The sequence below is a fragment of the Budorcas taxicolor genome, chromosome 11, assembly GCF_023091745.1.
Source record: "Budorcas taxicolor isolate Tak-1 chromosome 11, Takin1.1, whole genome shotgun sequence".
Lineage (NCBI taxonomy): Eukaryota > Metazoa > Chordata > Mammalia > Artiodactyla > Bovidae > Budorcas > Budorcas taxicolor.
This window is the reverse complement of record NC_068920.1, coordinates 70,635,708-70,653,355: the sequence shown is the minus strand read 5'-3', so window position 1 is coordinate 70,653,355 and position 17,648 is coordinate 70,635,708. Positions and strand designations below refer to the sequence as shown.

General features: G+C 41.2%; 2 protein-coding genes across 2 annotated transcripts in view; one reads left to right on the top strand and one right to left on the bottom strand.

Annotated features, from left to right (window-relative positions):
- Window positions 1-2,604, bottom strand: part of DUSP11 (dual specificity phosphatase 11) — a 14,941-nt gene extending 12,337 nt beyond the window's left edge. The window contains exons 1-2 of the mRNA XM_052649188.1: window positions 2,432-2,604; window positions 823-898 (exon numbers count right to left, since the gene is read on the bottom strand). Of these exons, the coding sequence (XP_052505148.1) occupies window positions 823-898; window positions 2,432-2,532 (177 nt within the window). The 5' untranslated portion in view covers window positions 2,533-2,604. The remainder of the gene's footprint in view (window positions 1-822; window positions 899-2,431) is intronic.
- C11H2orf78 (chromosome 11 C2orf78 homolog) lies at window positions 2,545-17,648 on the top strand. The gene is made up of 4 exons (XM_052648231.1): window positions 2,545-2,667; window positions 10,714-10,786; window positions 13,747-14,505; window positions 15,733-17,648. The coding sequence occupies exons 1-4, from the start codon at window positions 2,545-2,547 to the stop codon at window positions 17,646-17,648; spliced, it is 2,871 nt and encodes a 956-aa protein (XP_052504191.1).

Genomic DNA, 17,648 nt, shown 5'->3' with positions numbered 1-17,648 from the left:
TTGGCTTATTTACCTACTCTTTCCTATTGATCTGTTTGGTTATTCAAGTCCCAGCAACACATTTTCTTTGAAATATATTACTAGCCTAGTTTTATAGCAGTTTTAGATTCAGAGCAAAACTGAGCAGCAAGTACACAGTTCCCATTTATACCGTCTGTCCTTCATCCCATACAGCCTTCTCCATGATCAACATTCCATACTAGTGTGCTTCATTTCTTAGAATTCATGGACCAAAACTGACACATCATTACCAAAGTCCACAGTCTTTTGCATTCACGGTACAAGTAACTATTTTTTTTATTTCTGGTACAGTCTTGCCCAAATATATACATACTGAGATATATGTCGTTGTTGTTGTTGTCGAGTTGGTTAAGTCATGTCTGACTCTTTTGCAACCCAATGGACTGTAGCCTGCCAGGCTCCTCTGCCCATGGGATTTCCAAGGTAAGAATACTGAAGTGGGTTGCCATTTCTTTCTCTGGGGGATCTTTCCAACCCAGGGATCAAACTTGTGTCTCTTGCTTGGCAGGCAAATTCTTTACCACTGAGCCCCCACGGAAGTCCCAAGGTACATATTACTTTATTATAGATTACTTTATTTACTCTTTACTTATAGTTAAAGCATTACGTTGATTTTTCCCTATGAAATTAGGTTGTATTTATCTATGAATTCATTTTAGGATAGTAAAGGGGGTAGTGAAAAGTATAAAAAGGAAAAAAAAGAAGTATAAAAAAGGAAAATGGAGTACAACAGGGTTGAGAACTAGGGTTCTATCTGGTGAATATAGATTTTGAAAAAATACTGTATCAACTTTTGCGTACCTTTTTCAAAGGAACTTTGAAAGCAATGAAACGAGTCCCAGGCATCCTCTGTCCAACTGGGAGGTAGTCTTTCCACCTATCAATACATTTTTTGTTAGGCAAATTTTATATTAGTCTGTCTCCCAGCACAGGATGAATGCACCTTCAAAATGGAAATGAAAGTCCTCTACAGTAGATTCCTCTTCTTTCAGCTTTGCATTTTATTCAAATCCACCTAGTAATAACCTTTACTTCCCCTAGTTCCAGTTTTTCGCTCGTGAACGCAGATAAAAAGTAACAGAACAGTGCAAAGGTCTTAACAAAATATATCTAAAACCAGAGATGGCCAGAACTTCTGACTCCCTAATTAAAACGGCCTGCTGTTGAATATTAAGGTATCATTAATACAAGCAGGTTGACTGAAATAGTTTAAACACAATACTTTCACTTCCCAGTTTATTCTAAGTCCTCATGTAAGTGATGCCATCAAATTCAGTTCAGTTCAGTTCAGTCACTCAGTCGTGTCCGACTCTTTGCGACCCCATGAATCGCAGCCCGCCAGGCCTCCCTGTCCATCACTAACTCCCTGAGTTCACTCAGACTTAGGGAACTTCAAATCGGTATTTTAAAAGAAAACTTGATATTAAAGGGATTGTGAAGGTCACAAAATGCTAGGAATCACAGTGAAAAGTAATATTTGAACTGATTTCTGTAAGATGAGTTGGAACTAAGGTTAACTCAGTATATCTGAAGCACAGAAAGTGAGCGCAAAAGTTCAGTATTAGGATGAAGAAGACGTGACAGATTCAAAAGAAATTCAGGAGATAAAATGGAGTTGATTTAATAGGATATGCAGTGGAAGAAACGAAAGTCTCAGGGAATAAATGGGTTTACTGTATATATGAGTAAAGTCTCAAAATTAATTTGAATGTATAGAGATAGACCTCTCAAATGACACCGGTTCTGAAGCAAGACTATGCTCTTTACGATTCCCGGAGACAACACAAATAACGCACAACTGTTTCTTTGGAAAATTCGGCGGTATTGTTTTGTTTTTTTTCCCCCACTGAAACTCAGTTCCTGTATTTTCTGTGCCAAAAACAACACAGCTTCAGGAACTGGAGGTGAAAACTGTAAGTGCTAGTCACTTAGTTGTGTCCGACTCTGCGACTATTCTCCACGCAAAAATACAGGAGTGGGTTGTCATCCCCTTCTCCAAGGGTATCTTCTCAGAGATCGAACTCAGGACTCTGCATTGCAGGCGGATTCTTTAACCCGTCTGAGTCAACCAGGGAAGACCTAAGGAATTGAAGGGGAGTCTATTTTGGTAATTACGCTGTGTCCCCAACACCGACAGTCTCACCTTAAAAAAGCAGTCCTTTGGCATTTTACCTGAAAAGCAATGACCAGAGCCTCCCTTTTGAAACAATGGGGAGAAATCAGAACATCACACACCGTCCCTTTCTGCTACTCTGAACGCAGCCGTGAGAGGGTCAATGCCGACTAGCACAAGGCGGACGGTCCAAGCCGGCCGGGGTATACACGACAGACGGAGAGCACAAGAGATGAAGACCAGGCCGAGGGGCTCTGAGCGGAAAGGGCAACTCCCAGGGACCAAGGCGTGTATTACCTTTCGGGTATATGGTTTCCGCCCTTCTTCTTGGCTGACGAATGTCCAGAAAAGACACGATCCTGGTCCCAGTGACCACCGGCATGATGCCACTGGCTCATGTGACCCCCAAGATGCCGCGCACGCAACGCCAAGAGTGCAAAAGCTGCCAGCCCAGAGACCCGGGGGCCGGCACGAACCCAAACCGGAAACGCCTAAGAAGCAACCCACGCAGCGCCAGGATTTCCTTCTATTGCGCATGCGCCACCGCCTGCCTAGATGACGTCATCACGACGGCTGACTGAGAGACTTGATCCGTAAACAGGACTCTGGCTGCGATGGCCTCCTTACCCAGAGGCGGGTTGCACAGGTCCATGATTTCGTGTGTGCACCCTTCAGAATTCCAATAGTGCGGGACATGGAGAGTTTTCCCACTCTCCCAGTGCTTTGTGTGGCGCTTTCAGCTATTTTCCAAGTGCTTACATTCACACTTGTGTATACGTATTTGTGCCTAATGGCTCAGATAAGCCCACGATACCACTTTAATGGCAGATAGCGAAAAGGAACTAAAGAGCCTCTTGATGAGGGTGAAAGAGGAGAGTGAAAAAGCTTGCTTAACAGTCGCATCACTTCATGGCACATAGAAGGGAAAGGTGAAAGCAGTGACAGATTTCTTCTTGGGCTCTGAAATCACTGCACGTGGTGACCGCAGCCATGAAATCAGAAGAGGATCGCTTCTCGGCAAGAAAGCTGTGACAAACCTAGACAGTGTAATAAAAAACAAAGGCAACGCCTTGCTGACAAAGGTCCATAGAGTCAAGGCTATGGTCTTTCCAGTAGTCAGGTATGGATGTGAGTGCTGGACCATGAAGGAGGCAGAGCACCAAAGAATTGATGTTTTCGAGCTGTAGTGCTGGAGAAGATTCTTGAGAGTCCCTGGGACAGCTAGGCGATCAAACCAGTCAATCTTAAAGAAAATCAACCCTGACTACTCATTGGAAGGACTGGTGCCGAAAATGAAGCTTCAATACTTTGGGCACCCGATGCTAACAGCCAATTCATCAGAAAAGACCCTGATGCTGGGAAAGATTGAATGCAGTATACCGGAATGGAAGATAAAGGACCCCAGGATATTTGGAGCACCAGACATCTAAGTGTTTGACACTAACAAAATATAACAGTATCTGGCAAGGCCATGCAAGGGTTTGAGGGATTTCAGTATTTAATTAAATCCAAATGTGACAATAAGGTGAATTAAGAAGAGCCTCGGGTAGATGAACTGGATATGTTACACCGAGACATCTCAGTTAACGTAATGGGTTCAAAATGCAGGAAGTGAGTCTATGGGACAAGACAATACCCTAACTATAAAAATAAAGCTTTGTAGTATAGTCTGAAGTCAGGAAGGGTGATTCCTCTAGCTCCATTCTGCTTAAGATTTCTTTGATTATTCAGCGTCTTTTGTGTTGCCACACAAATTGTGAAATTTTTTGTTCTAGTTTTGTGAAAAATGCCATTGGTAATTTGATAAGGGTTGCATTGAATCTGTAGATTGCTTTGGGAAGTATAGTTTTTTCACAATATTGATTCTTCCAGTTCAGGAAAATTATAGAGCTCTCCATCTGTTTATGTCATCTTTGATTTCTTTCATCAATATCTTATAGTTATCTGCATGCAACATTTTTGTCTCCTTAGGTAGGTTTATTCCTAGATATTTTATTATTTTTGTTGTAATGGTCAATGAGATTGACATCTTAATTTCTCTTTCTGATTTTTCAATGTTAGTGTATAGGAATGGAAGTAATATCTGTGTACTGATTTGTGTCCTGCAACTTTACAAAATTCACTGACTAGCTCTAGTTCTGATAGTATCTTTAGGACTTTCTATGTATAGTGTCATGTCATCTGCAAACAGTGAGAGTTTTAATTCTTTCCAATATGGGTTCCTTTTATTTTTTAGTCTTCTCTGATGCCATGGCTAGGACTTCCAAAAGTATGCTGAATAATAGTGGTAAAAGCTACAGTCTTCAAGACAGTATGGTAAAAGTGAAAGTGAAGTCGCTCAGTCGTGTCCGATTCTTTGCAACTCCATGAACTGTAACCTACCAGGCTCCTCCGTCCATGCAATTTTCCAGGCAAGAAGACTGGAGTGGGTTGCCATTTCCTTCTCCAAGACAGTATGGTACTGACACAAAAACAGAAATATAGACCAATGGAAAAAGACAGAAAGCCCAGAGGTAAACCCACACACCTATGGGCACCTTATCTTTGACAAAGGAGGCACAAATATACGATGGAATAAAAGATAGTCTCTTCAATAAGTGCTGCTGGGAAAACTGGAAAGCTACACGTAAAAAAGTGAAATTAGAACACTTTCTAATACCATACACAAAGATAAACTCAAAATGGATTAAACACCTAAATGTAAGACCAGAAACTATAAAACCCTTAGAGGAAAACATAAGTAGAATACTCTTTGACATAAATCACAGCAAGATCCTCTATGACCCACCTCCTAGAGTAACGGAAATAAAAACACAAATAAACAAATGGGACCTAATTAAACTTAAAAGTTTTTGCATAGCAAAGGAAACCATAAGCAAGATTAAAATACAAAGCTCAGAATGGGAGAAAATAATTGGAAATGAAACAACTGACAAAGGATTAATCTCCAAAATATACAAGCAGCTCAGGCAGCTCAATATCAGAAAAACAAATAGCCCAATAAAAAATGGGCAGAAGATCTAAACATGCATGTCTCTAAAGAGGACATACAGATCACTAATAAACACATGAAAAATGCTCAACATTGCTCATTATTAAATAAGTGTAAATCAAAACTAAAACGAAGTATCACCTTATTACTGTCAGAATTGACATCACCAAAAAATCTACAAACAATAAATGCTGGAGAGGATGTTGAGAAAAAGGAACCCTCTTGCATTGCTGGTGGGGATGTAAGTTGATATAGCCACTGCAGAGACCAGTAAGGAGATTAAAAGAAAAAAAACATAGATAAAACCATTATATGACCCAGAAATCCCACTACTGGGCATATACCTTGAGCAAACCACAATTCTAAAAGACACATGTACCCCAGTGTTCTTAGCAGTACTGTTTACAATAGCCAGTGCCGGGGTCCAGCCCCGGTGGATCCAGGGTGATCCGAAGGTGGGGGGACGGAGTCGGTGTCTTTGGAAAAATACATATTTAATTACAGATATAGAGAGAGATTAGAAACAGATAGTGTAGTAGGAGATAGTGTAGAAAAGGAGGCTGAATAACTTGGATTACGTGGAATAGCATCCATGCTCCAGATGGGAATTCAGCCAGAAAAACGGGAGCAAGAAAGAAGCGACATGGGGGAATCAGTCTTTCCAGAAACTGATCCCATTTTCTTTATTTTTAGGTTTGCTTATGTACCTTTTGTTACATATAGGGATGAATACAGAGTCACGCGGGGGTCAGCAGTCCTGAACTTTATCAAAATCAGGTGCTTCACATAAATGTATAAAAAAAGGTACATCATCTTCTGGCCATGAGTGAGACCTGCTGACATTTTATGATCCTTTCTTTCTGATAACCAAAAAACTTATTTCTTCCAAGGATGTTTATTCTTAAACCAGGCACCACCCTCCAAATAAAGTTACATTCCTATAGGGTGAGGGTGTAGTGAGTTACAATCAAGAAAGGAATTTATTTAACCCAAGGTTAACATGATTAATCTTAAAGGTTAATACTTATTTCTTCCTATATGCTTAAAGGTTAATACTTATTTCTCCTATATGCTAGTTATATTCATTATAAGGGCAGGGAATATGGAAATTTAGCAGCAAACATCAGCCCAACAAATGAAAATTCTTTCACCAATGCTCCCCTTAAGATCTATTTAGTCTTAAGATAGTGATAAAGTTACATTTTTACATAGCAAGGACACAGTGATTTGTAACAAAGTACAGTGATCTATTACAAAAGAGAAGATCCATTAACTCAAAAAGTCTAGTATTGCTAACATCAAAAACTACTATATTTCCTTTGCTATATTCCAAATACATTGATTTATATATTCCCAGGTGCCTAAGGATATGGAGGCCTGGCGGCAATCATTCACTCAACAAGATGAAAAAGCCCTATGCTAATTAAGACTCTCAAAATACTCCAAAACTCTCTGTGCTGTTTATGGTTAAGAGGTAGTAAACAATCATGTGGCAGGAGTATGGATAATCCTGTCACACAAGCTAGTCTGTCAGCAGAGAGGTTTGACCTGAGACATCCTTGTTCCACCCAGAGCAGGGAATTAGCAGCAATTATTGACACAACAAATGAAAAACCCTTCACCAATATAATTCCTAACCAACCCACTATACTAATAATTTCCAACTCCCCAAAAGAATTTGCCTCTAGTAAGTCTAAAACATCTCGTGCCTCTCAGGTTGGGAAGCTGTAAACAATCACATGTGGCCAGACGAACCTATACAGGCGGGCTAGATAACCTTCAGAGGAGTCCATAAGCTGAAACACTCTTGTCATGCCCAGGAATTTTTATTGACTTGGAGCTGCACGTTTACTCCTTCTCCAAGAAAAACGGTTATGGAGGAGAGCCCCCCGTAAAGTCAGAGGTGTAGGTGAGAGCATAAAACAGACTCTGGTTTTGGGGTAGATGCTCGGGAACAGGGGGTTTCCTGAGGCTTGATCACGCCTTTGCGTATGCCAAGCCTCCTTCCTCATGACCTTTGCCATGGGCGGAGTTCCTCACGCTGGCCCCCGGCAAGCCAGGACATGGAAGCAACCTAGATGTTCATCAACAGATGAATGGATAAAGAAACTGTGGTACATCTATACAATGAAATATTACTCAACCATAAAAAGAATGAATTTGTCAGTTCTCATGAGGTGCATGAAGCTAGTGCCTATTATACAAGTGAAGTAAGTCAGAAGGAGAAAAATAACTATCATGTATTAACATATACATATGGAATCTAGAAAAACAGTACTGATGAACATCTTTGTAGGGTAATAATACAGGCTCAGATGTACAGAACAGACTTGTGGACACATTGGGTGAAGGAGAGGGTGGGGTGAATTAAGAGCATAGCATTGAAACATGTACATTACCAAAGGTGAAATAGATAGCCAGTGGGATTTGCTGTATGATGTAGGGAGCTTGACCCCATGCTGTGTGACAACCTAGAGTGGTGACATGGGATGGAAAGTGGAAGGGAGGTTCAAGAGGGAGGGGACATATGTATAGCTATGGCTGATCCATATTGATGTATGGCAGAAACCAACACAACATTGTAAAGCAATTATATTCCAATTAAAAATAAGTAAACTAAAAAAACAAAAAAGACCTAAGGTCAGGGAAGGGTTGATGTTCCAAAGTGTTGAACTCTTTAATTTCTTCTTCCTACATGTAAGATTCTCTTAGAGGATAAGATGATGCTGAGATTGCAAGCTAAACTTCAATGACTGGATCTAGGGAAACCAAATAAGCTACTTAGGTTTGGTGGAATCAGGAAAAGCCCAACTCATAGTTTCCCAAAGTAGAATTGAATACTGGAACTGAACATTTTAATATGTAAACATTTTATTGCTACCAAAATTGGTCTTACTGCATTTCCCTCTATCACACCATCCACCCAAACCTGCAGTAGTCATGTGAAAGTGAAGTCGCTCAGTCATGTCCGACTCTTTGCGACCGCATGGACTGTAGCCTACCAGGCTCCTCTGTCCATGGGATTTTCCAGGCAGCAGTCATGAGTCCCTTGATATCCATGGGAATATAGAGAAAGAGAGACTTGTTTGGCTTGCAGGTATTTAGTATATATTGTTAGCCTCACATCACATACTAGAATCATGGAAATAGGCCATCTGAAGTATGAAGCTTAGGGGGGAAAACCTTGATATACACTTAAAAGCCTAAGCCACATCTGTACACCACACCGTTCACAATTTCTTGTCAGTTAAGTATCATCCCCCATATATTTCATAAAAGGGAAAACAAGCATATAGATTAACTATGTGTCTTCAGAGATCCCATCTATGAGAAACGTCGGTATTAGCAAAGTCCCCAGATAGATTGCTCTTTTTTCCCATCTATGAGAAACGTCGGTATTAGCAAAGTCCCCAGATAGATTGCTCTTTTGCATCATGGAAATAGGCCATCTGAAGTATGAAGCTTAGGGGGGAAAACCTTGATATACACTTAAAAGCCTAAGCCACATCTGTACACCACACCGTTCACAATTTCTTGTCAGTTAAGTATCATCCCCCATATATTTCATAAAAGGGAAAACAAGCATATAGATTAACTATGTGTCTTCAGAGATCCCATCTATGAGAAACGTCGGTATTAGCAAAGTCCCCAGATAGATTGCTCTTTTGCACCCCCAGATAGCTTACTACCAAGGAAAATGAATAGAACCATAGATTCCCTCCTTCAAATCAGCTTACCCCACATATAAGTCATTAGCAACTCAGCCATAACTCACATTATCAAAATCACAAGAGTGGTTAGTGGGAAAAGCACTAACGGGGCAGGGGAGGGTGGGAAGCAGAGGCACTCCAGACCAAGTCAGGCTGACAGCAGATAGTGGCTCCTTCCACTTGGGTGCACAGTGCAACTCAACAAAATGCCTTTTTCACAGACGCTGTTTACAGCTTTTCCACAAAATCCATCAGGCCAAGTTAGTTTATGATGCTTCAAAATAAACATGCAGTATGCCTTAAAACGCTGGATCCCTTAGAAAATATGACAAAAAAAGAACCATGTAGGCAAAACCAGAGCATTTAAAAACAGTCTGTATTCTATAAATACACCAGTGAATGATATAAATAAGGTAATATGACATAAAATGAAAAATACCTGTAAGATTATTCTTTCTAGTGTACAGAATTCGTGGCAGTTGCTGCACTATCTAGCTACATAAATATATCCGTCTCTAAAATTGTTGGTTCTGTTAATACAAAGTGAGGCCAAAGTGTGTCCACTTGCTTCTCACAGAAATTGAAAAACCTACATGACTCTCTTTTAACATGCGCCCTTTCACCTTACCAGCACCCTGCCCCCAGCCTATTTTCCACAAATGTCCTCTTCTATCTCTAATTCTCCTGTTCATTTTGTCTGGCCTCACATCCAAGCATGCAAGAGAGAATCCTAGAGGCTCAAGATTCTAGAGTGGCTGTTTGCCAAGGGGAGGAGGCTACAGCAACTGCCACCTTGGATATACTTATGTGGGAAGGAAAAGGGACAGTATCCAGAATGCCTCTCATATATAAAAGCGCTGGATGGCAGGATGCCTGTGTGGGCCAAGGAACCAGAGGTAGTAAATTATGGTCAAAAGAATTGCAACCAAAGGCTGCAAGAGAAAAGGTCTGCAACCAGCTGTGTGTCCTAGCTCTCTGGTATTTGCTTCCATTGGGCTGAGTCTATTTTGTGAAGCATCAAGCACTGAAAAGAAGACTCCGATGCTGGAAGTTGACAGGAAGTAACAAACAAGATGGTAAGCATGCAAGATCAAGAGTTGTCCCAGAAACAAGGCCTAAAACAACAACAACAACAAAAATGGAGGGCAGAAGAGAAAAGCAAGTCCAACCTGGCCCAGCCCAAGAAAAGGAGGAGTCAAGGAGACGAAACTAAAAGAGAAGAGCCTTGGACCACATCATTCTCCACAAGGTGCACTCAACCAGCTTTGCCCTACTCTTTAACGAAGTTACGGAGAGAGCTTCTTAATCCCTTCCTTTGCTCCTTAAAAGCTACTGCAAGTTCACTAATGTAATAGACTGATAGGATTTCAGAACAACTATAATAGTTCAAACTGGATGTCTCTTTCCTTCTTCTCTAAGGTTATTAATTAACCAAGACATATGTAACTGTAAGTGCATAACATAAAATATAATGCTACATAGAATATAAGTAACTATGTTAATTATATTAATGAGCATCTATAAGAAATGTTGCAATGATTTCCTTCATGGAAGAGCTTGAGGGAAGTAAATCTGTCTTGGAGGACTTCACCTCCCCGGAGCTCAAACATTTAGGTGTTTCCTACACCTTTTTTTCTGCATCCAATCCTGTCTTCTTATTGGTGATCTGACCTCCCTATTGGCTGTATCATACCTTTAAACTGCCCACTTTGTGACATCATTCTCCCACCAAATCTACTGCCACCTGGTAGAATCTTGGGGTTTCCATGGAGTTGTCTGTAAATAAATTTGGATCATCGCAAGTGACCAGTGACCAGTGACCAGTGACCTTTGTACTGGACACACTTGTACTGTACACTTGGCTGCAATCATTCCAGACATCCTCTTATATCATCTCCTCCTCCCTTGTATCTGCAGTTAATTTTTCCTCTTCTTCTCTGACCATGTCAGGTATGGAAAGAAACTTTGTAAAGTTTTTCATTAGATTTTTTTTTTCTGCCTGTAAATTTAGTAGTAGATTCAAAATGAATAATGAAGGAAAGTATTGAACTAGAAATCTGGAGACCTAATTTCAGTTTTGACTTGGACATTTACTATCTCTGTGACTTTGGACACTTTGGACAAGTCACTGTCTCACAAGATCTGTTTTTTCCTCATCTAATGTTACATCCAGTGTTACATTAGGATGCTACATTGGTCTATCTCTCTGGTTCTTTTCTTTTCAATATTGAATCTCAAAGGGGACCCATGTAGAACATGAAATCAGAGACTTCTCAAGAGTGTTTCAACAGAAACAGAGAAAAGCCAGGTGGTGTAGAAAATTAGCAATATATACTGAGTTGTTTTGCCCATAATGGTCACCCTCAGTTAATATTTCAGTCTTAGTGTTTGAAATTTAGTGCTGCTCAAGAAGTAATATTCACTTGTTTTTGGAGTTTTCTACCTAAATGAGTTGAAAAGAGAAAACAGGGAGAAAGGATGGAGAGCACTGGGCTAGTGGGAGGCGTGTAGTCAAACATAAGGAAGTTTAGGACTGTCTTCATCAGCAGAGGCCAATGGGAACCAAGAGGAAGGAGCAAATACAAGAATGAGGAGAGAAAGCAAGGAGGAGGTCTCAGGAAAACAGTAGTTTGGGATGGAATGTTGACAGGATCCAAAGATTTTAAATTAAAGCAGAAACAGCACAGAGAACAATCTGCTTAGAGCAGGGCAAAATACCGTTGATTTTTACAAATGCTTCTATTAATAGACTAGGAAGGAAAGTAAGGCCAGAATAAGGTATCACCAGGAAAAACAGCTTATCAGAAAAGTCATACTCAGGATTTTTCTTTTATTGCCTCTCTCAACACAGATGGCACTTGACAATTTTGAATATAAATATTTTAGAAATATGTTTTAGAAATGATACTTCCTATAAACAAGAAACAAAAGTGATTATCTAGGGGGCTGATTTTCAGTGTTTCATTCATTCTGACTTTGAAACTATTAGACATTTTACCAATTAAAAATAACATTTTAAAATGACATTTTCTAACTTAAATCAGAAGGACTAATTCTTTTGTATGATAGCAGGTTCTAAGTCAAGGTTGCTTTTCATCTTTACAATTATTTCCTTCCTAACACAGAGAGCACGTTGATCAACAGCCATCATCCATTTTTAGAGCTTGGCTACCTAAGAAGAAAAAGAAAAAGGCAAACTCTGTATCTCTAATTCCACATATAGGGAATTCCCTGGTTGTCCAGTGGTTAGGACTTGGTGCTTTCACTGCCAGACTGCACAGTGCTGCTAGGGGGGAAAAAAAATCTGCATTTATCTAAAATATTGTTGTGGAGTCCTTTGGATTTTCCTACATTTAAAATCTTTTAAAACTGGATATTAGTGAAGATGGTTCTTTCAGGTTTTGGAATATCATCCTTCTGGATGTTGAAGATGATTATAATCTAAGTTCTAGGATAAATATGAAAACCATCTTGATACTTCTTAAGTTTTCCTTTCTGCTTGTGACATAGTTATATTCATTGAAATATATATTTTTACTAGACTTAGTACCTGTTACTTGCTGCATAAAAATATGAATGAGCCCAATAATGAAATTCTTTTATACATTATTTTATTGTCTACTTTGTACTGTTTTTTTTTTTACTGAAATAATTGTCTACATATATTGGGCTACCTATACATTCACATTTATTGCATTCTGTAGCTTGCTCTGCATTTTTTACAGATATATCTTCTCTGCCAGTATGTATTGGCTAGGAATTAATTCAAAGTCACCTTTTTGTGTCTTTTCATTAATAGTATTTACCGAGATAAAGTGAGCAATATTCACTCATAATATTGTACATATGATACAGAACTTCATTTATCATGAAACTTATTATGCTTTAACACTTGCCACATACTGAAGTTTTCATATCTATATTATACATATACATTAACTAATATGTTTTTCATGACTTTTCTATGTCTTTCTAGAACTTATTAAATCTTGCTCCATATGAATCATATGTAATGTATCATTTATTCATGTATTATTATTTATTGTGTAATGTATTAATGATTCATGTTTACTTATTACTGCTATTATTATTTTTGTTGTGATAACCACTCTACAGATAAGTATCCTGAAACTCAGAGAGTTAAATAACTTTTTTCATTCAAAAGGCAGTTCAGAAATTCACTTTCAGATAATCATTCTGAGGTGGGATGAGAAGTCCGGCTTGAAGAGGGTAAAGATGACCCTTTAAATTCATCAGTGGACTCTAGGTAACAGTGAGGGAAATGTGCAAGCAAAGTGAGACACTAAAGATTACAATAGTAATAGCTCTACCGTTTCCAAATGCCTACATTATAAGTTGAATTTCTCCTGGTTTCTGGCCGTATCATGCTCAGATCGGCATCCTGGCAAGCAAGTCAGGATACTTAGATTCTGAAACCTGGTAATGATACTAACATAACGAGAGAACTTGAACAAGTCAGTCTGAACTCTCTTAGCCTCAGTTTCCTTACTCATGAAATGAAACTATAAGAACAGAAGTTCTCTAAGGACCTCCTAGTTCTAAAATGCTTCAGTTCTAGGAAACAGCATGCAAGTCAATACTAGTGCAGACTTAAGGGAAAGATAGGGCAGGAGGAAGGATATTTCCTGCCTGGAGAACAATGTCTGAATCACATCACTTGGGTCTTCTGCACAATGTATGCCCAAGACGGGGGCACAGGTAGTCAACATAAGGAAGTGTCAAACTGCTCCAACCCTTACAGCCATCATAACTGCCTGATTTTTGGTTTCTCAGGAAGTATTGAGATTAGAGGCATCTGATAGCAAGAACCTTAAGATAATGCTGTTCCTCAAACACAGTGCGAATTTATCAATCTCACTCATCTTTTTCTTACCCTCTTGTTCTTACAGAAAATTTCCAAAATCCATCTGTACCTGGAACCCAGAATTCTCTGCAGCTCTCTCTTCCTGTGGTGAGCAATGCAGCTTCCCTCACAGAAAGTGCCTGCAACTTCTCCAGGGTCTCTGCTCCAGCCCTCAGTTCAGCATGGCTATTTCCAGCAGGCTCTGACACCTCTTTCCAGCCACTCATGAGTAGTGCCTACCTTTACCAACATTCCAGCACAACTATGTTATCTGGAGTCACTGGCCAGAGCCAGCTCTCCACTTCAGCTGCTTCCTGTCCAGGTATTTTTGAGTGGGACATCACAGGAAGCACTGAAAGGAAGTCTTCTTCACTTGGAGACTTCACTGTGACAGTCATTGACCAAGACACAGCTGTTTCCTCCATGCCTATGGCAGCCCAGTATGACAAAACATTAGACATCAATAGCATGGTCCCTCTACAGCCATCTCTTTCTGCCAGCCTTGTTCAGGGAACACCATCTCAGATTCCAAACCAGGGACACAGCCTGTCACTTCCCCACCAGGGAGGAGGCCAGGTATATTACTATCACCAAGGCACACTGGGGCCTTTACTATCTGAAGAACTTGGCCCCTGCCTGCAGTCCTATAGCTCTGTGTCGTATGCAGGAAGCAGGACCTCTGCCCAACCAGAAATGGTCATGGTACTAAAGGAGATTCAGCCCACAAATATCCTACCACCAGCTTCTACCTCTGGAATCTACTACTCTGTGTCTGCTCAGCCCATCACAGACACAGGTTGTCAAGGTAAGTACAAACAGCAAGAAAGTAGAATGAGCTCAGCATTCAAAAAATGGGGTCAAATCTACAGTTGGGAAGTGGCGTATAGACAGATAGAATTTAGATCCTGGGACTTTAATAACCACTACCTTTGCTCAGTGCTCTCTGTTTTTAGACTGTGTATGAGAACATCTAATGCAGGTGGAAGGTTGCACACTGTAAAGGTCATTTATGCTACATGTAAGAGAACCATAATTCAGTCCAGTTGCTCAGTTGTGTCCGACTCTTTGCGACCCCATGGACTGAAGCACACCAAGCCTCCCCGTCCATCACCAGCTCCTGGAGCTCACTCAAACTCATGTCCATTGAGTCGGTGATGCCATCCAGCCATCTCATCCTCTGTCGTCCCCTTCTCCTCCTGCCCTCAATCTTTCCCAGCATCAGGGTCTTTTCAAATGAGTCAGCTCTTTGCATCAGGTGGCCAAAGTATTGGAGCTTCAGCTTCAACATTAGTCCTTCCAATGAATATTCAGGACTGATTTCCTTTAGGATGGACTGGTTGGATCTCCTTGCAGTTCAAGGGACTCTCGAGAGTCTTCTCCAACACCACAAGCACGTACCCAAAGGTACCACGTTTTTCACTGCTCTAGTTGATCAGTCCCCGCCCTGTACTACCACACTGTGTCACCCCCTTCCCTGATCTATTGCTATAGTCTTCTTGGGAGGTGTTTCAGAACTCTTATTATGATAGTGCCAGTTTAACTGTCCCTCACTTCCTTACTTTACACCAAGATTTAAGCCCTTGTGGTCTGAGATCCTGTCCGGAGCAGGCAGGCTGAAGATTCTTTGTTTATCTACTTTATCAGGAAGAGCTCTACTCCCTCTCATAGTTCATGGTGTGAAGTGTTTTTAGTCTTTCAGGAAAGCGGGGAGAATTGAAAGGACTCTACATGAGAATGCTAGGCTTTGTAAGACATGCTATATTTTAAAAATATGACTCATTTTAATTTGGCTTATAAGATCCCTATGGAATACAAAGAAAGCCAAAAATCAGTGACATCAAATGATCACCAGTAAGAATTAGAACAGTCACCTCTTAGCTCCTAGCATAAGACAGTGTCCACTGTCCTTAAAACCAGGTAGTAGAAATGCCTTGCCCATCATTGAAAGGTACATGATTACTGTGCTGGTGTCTGGGGGTGGAGGGAGCATCTCAATCACCAGGGACTGACTTCTTCCTTGATTCCTCTGTAGTGATGGAGACTTCCCTGAGGATGGAAAATTCCCTGGGATCGCAACCTCCAAGCCAGACATTTTGTCTGTCAGAAACTTCAAAATTACCTAGGTCCTGCATTAGCAGAAATATCCAGATACTTGAGAGTAATCCACCACTTGAACTTGGGGACATTTCAATGATAGCTCCAGTCCAGAGTGCCAGTAATCTCCTGGCACTGCCTCCAGTTCCAAGCCAGGAACAAACAGAGAATAAGAATTTGGATGATATTAAAACTAAGTTTTCAAAGCCTCTGGATGATGCTTACCAGATCCCAATAGAAAACCAAGAACCTCCACTAGTCCCTTTAGAAATCTCTGATATTCACGAGCTCCTGGCCAGCATTGATCCCCTCAGCCAAGAGGAGCAACTTGTTTCTGAAAATGTGAATCTGGGAAAGAATAGCCTGAGTTTTGAGGACTTAGGGACACTTGAAAATGGGTTTGAATCCAGCAGTGGCTTTGCAGACATTGCTACACTGGTAGAGGATATTCACCTTCCCCAGTTCTTTCATTCTTTGAAAGACCTTGATCAATCTGAAGCTCCAAAGTTGATCATAGCCAAAGATACCAGCGCTGTTAAGGTGAATCAGGTGCAGGAAAAGCCAAATGTCATAAAGGCGCCCTCTGATCAACCCAGGAAGAACAAACATAAAGCCTCTGAGTCTGTCAGTGATGCTCCCAAGGCCAAAATCCAGCCAAAGAACCCAGAGTGCCTGTTAGGGGGAGAAGTGATTATATGCAATGCTGCAGTCAGTGACAAGGCTCCTGTGAACACAGCCAGACAGCCGAACAGCAAAGCTCAGAAAGCTGCATCAGGCAGGATCAACAAAACTAAGAGCCGCGGGCAGGAAAAGACCAAGAGAACCAGAGAAAACAAGAAGGCTGAAGAGAATAAGCCATCAGGGAACAAAGTCAAGGCAGAGGAAAAGCCAAGCATTCCCAAGATGAAGCGAAAGAAAAATCAACCTGACTTTAGCCAAGAGAACTTTAAAAAGCCTCGAAGCTGCCTAGGCATGCACATGCTGGAGTCTGTGCAGGTTTTTCATGCACTGGGGAAGAAGAGTGATAAGAAAACTGGACTCAATTCCTCTCGGGTCCTGGGAAATTCAAGCAACCCTAAAGACCCCCAGCCATCCCCTGCTATCAAGTCATGGCTCAATACCCCATGTGAGGGTAAAGGTCCTGAGAAAACTCAAGTCAAAGCCCAGAAACCAGATGACAGTGCTGCAAAAGAGAGTCTATCTCCTTCGCAGTATGAGCTGCCTCCTCCTGGGAAGGTCAAGTTAGTACCTTTGCCTTTTCCTACCTTAGACAAGCCTCAGGCTCGACCTGTTCCTCGGAGGCCACAGTCTCTGGCCTCATATCGGCCTGCTGTGGCTTATCCTGCCTGCCCTGGTTCTACTAACTCAGCTCAACCTGCTGCAGTCAATGTATCCCGGCCAGCTCCTGCATCTTTGCCAGGTCCTGTCAAACCAGCTCAGACAACTGTGACCAATCCAACCCGACCAGGTTTGACCAAACCTACCCGGCCTAGCGTCCCTCAGCCTGCAGCTCCTCGGCCTGTACCCTACAGAACTTCATCTTGCACTTCTCTCCAGCGGGAGTCCGTACCCCCTGCTGTGACCAAGCACCAGTCCCCACCCAAGCCTCAGACCCAATTTCTACTCCAAGACTTCTGCTTCCAACCCATTCCTTGGAGGAAACCCAATGTTCCTGAGCCCGTAATGTCAAAGCCGATCACAAAAGAGCAGCGGCCAGAGCGGGAGGCCATGAAGAGGCAGGCTCAACTAGAGCGTGAGAATGCTGCTAAATACACCTCTTTGGGGAAAGTGCAATATTTCATTGAGAGGGAAAAAGAGATGGAAATTGCTCGATACTATGGGTATGCCATGTAA